This window comes from Phoca vitulina, unplaced genomic scaffold, assembly GCF_004348235.1.
Source record: "Phoca vitulina isolate PV1807 unplaced genomic scaffold, GSC_HSeal_1.0 scaffold16, whole genome shotgun sequence".
Lineage (NCBI taxonomy): Eukaryota > Metazoa > Chordata > Mammalia > Carnivora > Phocidae > Phoca > Phoca vitulina.
This window is the reverse complement of record NW_022589719.1, coordinates 14,269,195-14,275,194: the sequence shown is the minus strand read 5'-3', so window position 1 is coordinate 14,275,194 and position 6,000 is coordinate 14,269,195. Positions and strand designations below refer to the sequence as shown.

The 6,000-nt window shown below is 44.1% G+C and overlaps 1 protein-coding gene across 3 annotated transcripts in view; it reads right to left on the bottom strand.

Moving 5' to 3' along the window:
• Positions 1–253: 253 nt before the first annotated feature.
• CD44 (CD44 molecule (Indian blood group)) overlaps positions 254–6,000 on the bottom strand; it is an 88,542-nt gene continuing 82,795 nt past the window's right edge. For 2 of the 3 annotated variants that reach the window (XM_032413896.1, XM_032413897.1), the window contains exon 9: positions 258–4,534. In XM_032413896.1, the coding sequence (XP_032269787.1) occupies positions 4,330–4,534 (205 nt within the window). In that variant the 3' untranslated portion in view covers positions 258–4,329. Of the gene's footprint in view, positions 4,535–6,000 lie in introns of all 3 variants that reach the window. The other variant, XM_032413898.1, reaches the window with a different exon arrangement.

Here is a 6,000-nt window from a genome sequence, read left to right as displayed (position 1 = left end):
ATTTATTTTAAAGATTTTATTTATTTGAGAGAGAGAGAGCATGAGCAGGGAGGGAGGGAGGGAGAGGGAGAAGCAGACTCCCCGCTGAGCAGGCTCGATTCCAGGACCCTGAAGATAAGACGTTTAACTGACTGAGCCACTCAGGCACCCCTAGAGTTTGAATTTTAAAGAGCTCCTTTTTTGTAGGCATTCCCTCAATGTTCCTTTTCATGCTAGCATTGTGTTCTTGTTCCACTGATAAATGATCTCCTCTTATCTTAAGGAGGTTATTAATGATGTTTTTAAAAGTTTTCTTCTCTGTGAATCATCTCTACTTCTGATGTGTAAGAGGGAGCTACAGGAAGCTAAGAGCCCTGTGTGCCTGGCAGGGCTTGAGATGTGATCTTCACTGCAGCTTGCTTTGCTGGGCCATTTCCTTGGGGGAATGCTCATGTATCTTCAGAGTTTTCTCTCAGACTTATCAGATTCCCCAGAAAGACTGAACTTCTGCCTGACGGATACATGCTTGGCTGCTGGCATTCTGGAAACCAAGCTAGGGGGAGAAGGCAAGGGAGTCTCAACTTTCCTTATGCATGTTTTCACTTCTCGGTATGATATTTCTAATGTCAACCGGATATGCCTTGTTGCCCCTCAGAAACTCTCTGTTTTGCCCTCTTCAGAGAATGGTCATTGGTTGGGATTGGGAAAGAACAGTCACTCAGCTACTTGGAGTGAAGAGGGAGACCTGGGGTTCTAACTGCATCTTAAATAGACTTCAAAGCCATCCTCCTAATTTTAGCCCCATCTTCTCCAGCACATCCCAGAGGTAGCTAATGCTACCAATTTCTGAGCCTTTGGTGCGGGTTCTGCTTCACAAATGCAACTGACCTGTCTCAACTTCCCCACTGCTGGCTTAAGATTCAGCTTCTCCAGATTTGCTCAGTTACCAATGAACTGTCACTCTCCAGCTTCAAATTTTTGTTCCTCTTGTCTCTTCTTCCATTCTCTTTGATCCCCTTGGTTTACACCTTTTTGGAATATCTCTTTATTGTCTTTTCAGAGGCCTGCATGAAAGAATGGAGGTGAGTATGTTCACTCTTCTCTCTTTGCCTGGAAGTCCAGGAGTAGTACTCAGCTTTTGAAGAACTAACACTTCAAGATATCTTACTTAGTTTGAGCTATGTGGGCCACTTACTACAGAAAATTAAACTTTCTCCCAAAGAAGACCCTCAAGTGGTAGAAGTCCATGTGATTTTTTTTAGAAAAAATGAGTGTAAAGTTTCAGTCACTTCACAAACTTTAACCTTGTGGTTCTAAATTACTCAGCCAGCCAGATCATTGCAGCTCGGCCCCTCCCAGACTTCCATTCCCTTTAAATCAGAGACTCCAGAGTCTGTTTCCTTTAGCCTTTTAATAGTGGCATTTTGGTATTTTCCAATAAGTGCTTTCAACTGGGCAATATACATATCATACTTTCCTCGTTACTACTGGTCCATCAATAAATATACAAAAATCAGAGGAAGGGTGTGCTGTGACAAATCAAAGTAACAATGGTTACTGTACATGCTGAACAATGAGCTATTCTTTGAAAACTCAACATAAGTGATTTATAGAAAGGCATACCTATTACATAAAGGTAAATGGACCACGTTATTCTTATTCTTATTGACATTTCTAGAGAAGTCAGAGATTCCTTTCTCCCACTCCTCTGATGTACCAGTATTGAATGAACATTGGCTATGGAATCAGTTCTTGGCATCATGATCTCAATATAAAACTTTGAGAGGTTCTGCTTGAGAATTCCATTCTGCCAGGCTAGAATCTACAAAATATTGATATGAAGGAGTCTCTTGTCCCATTTTATTTTCACCCAGTGCTAATTTAAAGGCAGCCCTCAGGAGACACAAAAGATTTACAATTGTAGGAAAAATCGCATCTTAAGCTCTCTATGCCATTATTTCAAATGGGAGAGAATACATCCTATTCCATGAACTCTGGGCAATATTAGAGGGGTATTGCATCCAAGGGCTGGAAGCTCTGGACCTCTCCCATTCCTATCTGAGAACACAGAGGCATATCCAAGTGAGGGACTACAACAGTAATAAAAGTAAAGATCGTATTAAATTCTAAAAATAGAAAACAATCACCTATCTCAGCCTATTTATTGGAAATCTCTAGAAAAGGAAAACCATCCCTAGCTGTGAGACTTGTAAGACTATCCAGGACCCTGAAGAAAATCTCGGGATAGAGCCTGGCATAGCCCTCATGAACTGGATCCTGGAGTGGCTAAAGAGCCGGAGTGAGCGTGTCTGCAGCAGACCAGGAAAGCTCTTGGAAAGCAGGGAGCACTTGGACATAGTGGCTATGAAACGGAGTGGCTAGATGTCCATTTCTTTTCTTTCCACTTGAAAATAAAAAGAAAACCAGACAGCTGGGTATGGAACTGGCCAATGAAGTTCACAGAAGAGAAGGAAGTTTTCAAAGATCATGATTGGGAGGAGGTTATGAGGGTGGATAGGGGAGAACAGAAGTTGGAAATGAGTGCAGAAAGTGGGCCTCTCTTTTAAAAATAGATCCTTCATAATCGCCCCATGTATAAGCCCAGCCCTGACTAATGTGGGACCTATTTTCTTCTCCTCCTCCTCTTCTTTTTCTTTTCTTCCTCCTCCTCCCCCTCCTCTTCTTCCTCCTTCTTCTTCTTTCTCTCTCTCTCTCTGGTCTTAGCAACATCACCAGTTAAACCTATCAGTTTAGGCAACAGATGACTTTTTATGGGGGCATAAGGAGAGCAGTCTCATTTAATAGGAGTCCTTAGTTTATAGATTCAATTTCTTCTATTACAAATCATCTTTGGAAGTTCCAGGACCAATGGGACTTCTGAACTAATGAATAAAGACTGAGGACTTGCCAAGCAAGGGATAAAGCCATTATTCTCTTATTTGGCCATAAACCTGCCTATCTGGTGCTAAGATTCCAAGGGTGGAAAGCCCTGTAACCTTCTGAGGGACTTCCCAGGCACTTAACATACCCTGAGTAGCAACTATGTCGGGGACAGCTGGCTCGCTAAAGTATAAACAAATACAGTCATAAAAATACTCAAATAGGATCTACACAGCTGCTTCCCCCTTCCCCAACCTGTGGCAATCAGTTGGCTACTGTCTATGCTCTCTTTCATTTCCATTGGCTTCTCTTTTCATTACAAGAGGTCAAAAGGTACTTCCATATTGTTTTTGGACATCACTTCGCAGGGTCAGTGTCTATAAATGGGGTGTCACAAATGGTAGGTCATGCAATGTAATGTGACTTTTCACAGCCATTCAGGGCAGAGAACTGGTGGCCATTCTCACATAAAAGCAGCTGAGGTTCCTCCCCTCACAATTCTGGTGCTAGGACAGGAGAAAGCTCTGGAGCCCCAGAGATAGCACAGCGCTGTCTTCCTTGATTCTCTTTGAGATTTGGTTGAGTGAGCCTGAACGGGGGGGGGGGGGGGGGGGCGCGGGGCGCTTAGTGGCTCTGAGATGGACTTTCAAGGAGGGCTTTCTCACATCTTCCTGATGAGTTTTTGGGAACCAGACCTTGCTGGTGAAAAAAAACTGAAGGATCACAGCACAAAGGGTTAAGATGGAAGAAGTACAGATGTTTATTATGAATCAGCTTAAACCCTTTATGCCTCTGACAAAGTAACCAAAAAAAAAAAAAAAATCATACTGATCAAAGGACCTCCAGGGTTTAATATTTCAAAAACACAGATAAATAGCTTCCTACAGATAAATAGCTTCACCTTTTGGGTATTTCCCAGAAGCATGTGAAAAATTTCCAGGGGGTCTGTAGAAGGGGATGTGTAACCAGTACATTCTGATCCCATACCCCACTGGAAAGAAATGCCCAGGGATTGGGCTGCAGGAGGAGAGGAGGGATGTGGACCCATTCAAATATCCTCCCAGGGACCAATCCCTCTTAGGCCTGGGGCATGTCCTTAGCTGGCCGCTGTTGCCTGGGAGGGGGAGTGGAGGGAAGGTCGGGGATCAGGAAGATGTATTTGTGGCTTTTGTTAGAAGCCATCCAGAGCATGCCCTCGGGGGTGGAGGCTTCTAGGTGGGAACTGGAGCAGTCAAATTCTTGCAGGTTATCATTTGGGCCCTCATTTCAGAAAGCAATGCTGTTTTTATAAACTGGACCTGACTTTAAAAAATAAAACGCAAAAAACAAAAAGGAGTAGAAAATTTTATACTAAAAAAAGATCCTCAATGAAACAATCAGTAGCACATTGCATCTGTGAAGTGTCCCAGCTCCTTATCATGGTTATGTCTCCAACTGCCGTTTCTCTCCAAGGTCACCACGGCGTGGGTGTTACACCCCAATCTTCATGTCCACATTCTGCAAGTTCCGCGTCTCGTCAGCTGTCATATACTGATCTGCAGTCTCTGAGGGCTCCTTGTTCACCAAATGCACCATCTCCTGAGACTTGCTGGCCTCTCCGTTGATTCCGCTTGGCTTCCGGTCCCCCACTGTTCCGTTGCCGTTGTTGATCACCAGCTTCTTCTTCTGCCCACACCTAATGATTTTAAAAAAGCACATGAGAAGGTGCTCTGATGACTCAAATCATCCTCACTGTCGTCACCACTGTCAACATCATCACAACAGATTTGGATGGTCTGACTGAGCATGTTTCATCTGACTGATGGTTAACCATCCAAAGTGAGTCCCTGAACCAGCAGCAAAAGCATCACCTATGAACTTGTTAGAAATGCACATTCTCAGCCTGACCCCAGATGTACCGAGTCGGAGAAGGCTAGCAGTGGGTTTAGTATCTGTGGTTTAATAAGCCCTCAAGGGGGTTCTGATGCACAGCTGAGTTTGAGAATCTGTGGTCACAACTCCGGGATGCCAGGGCCAGCATTGTCCCCCATTGCAGGTGAAGAGAGCCTTACGCTCTGAAAATTCAGTAAGTTGCCCCAGTTATTCAGCAAGTAATAAAAGAATTGGGATTCAAGCCCTTTGGTGTCTGACTCCTAAGTTCTAATTCTCCTTCCTCATCCTAAGAGATGGCAATGTTTGCCTTTTTTAGGCACTTTAGCAGTTCCTGTGGACTTAGATAAACCACGAACATGATGACTATAAATCATTCTGATTTGTGTATTCAACCAAGTCCCATTACTTCCTCTCCCAGTGGATACTTTGTTGGCCTTATCAGGGTTCTGACTGCATGGACGGAGAAAAATGAAACATTATTCTAGACGTGTAAGGCCGTATTGATTTTCATCAGTTAACATTGGGTAACTTCCACATAACTCTGGACATAGGAGGCTTAACTACATAAGGAAAGCTATTCACTGTTACTGCAAGGGTTCTCAGTAACCTTGCTCAAGATTCGAACGCAGGAGGTCTTCTATGGAAGAGCATGACCTTGATGGTGTCCCTGCCTCCCCCCACCCAGCCTGATGCAATACTTCCTCTGTCCGGTCACAGGCCTACTGCTGCACATCTAGAAGTCAGATTGCTTAACGGAAGCAAAGCTGCAGAGCCTCATGGGGCAACAAGGAGGGGGAGGGTGGGGGAAGAGGGGAAATGGGCTACCATTTATTGGACACCTCCTGAACGCCAGGCACTTTACGTATAATTTCATGAAATCTGCACAAAAACCCTGCGATGCAGCTGCTTTTCTAGTCATACAGCAATGGAAACTGGGGTCCGGGAACGTTTAATAACTAGCTTGAGGTCACATAGCTAGTAAGACAGACAGAGACAATATTCAAATCTATGCCTTTATGACCAGAAGCCTGGGCTCTGCCCAGCTCTATTCATGCTGCCAACCATCTGGAGATTTGGAAACAGTGTGAAGTCGGAATTGTGCACTTTGCCGCTGGATATTTGGAGTTGTAGAGACAAAGCCTCTATTATTCATGATTATGGGCCATTCCCTCTAGAATTGCCAAGGCCATAAACTTTAATCTCTTATTTGGGGAAACAGAAATTATACCTCCTCAACAGGAGGTAGATCCTGTCTCCTCTGGCATGATG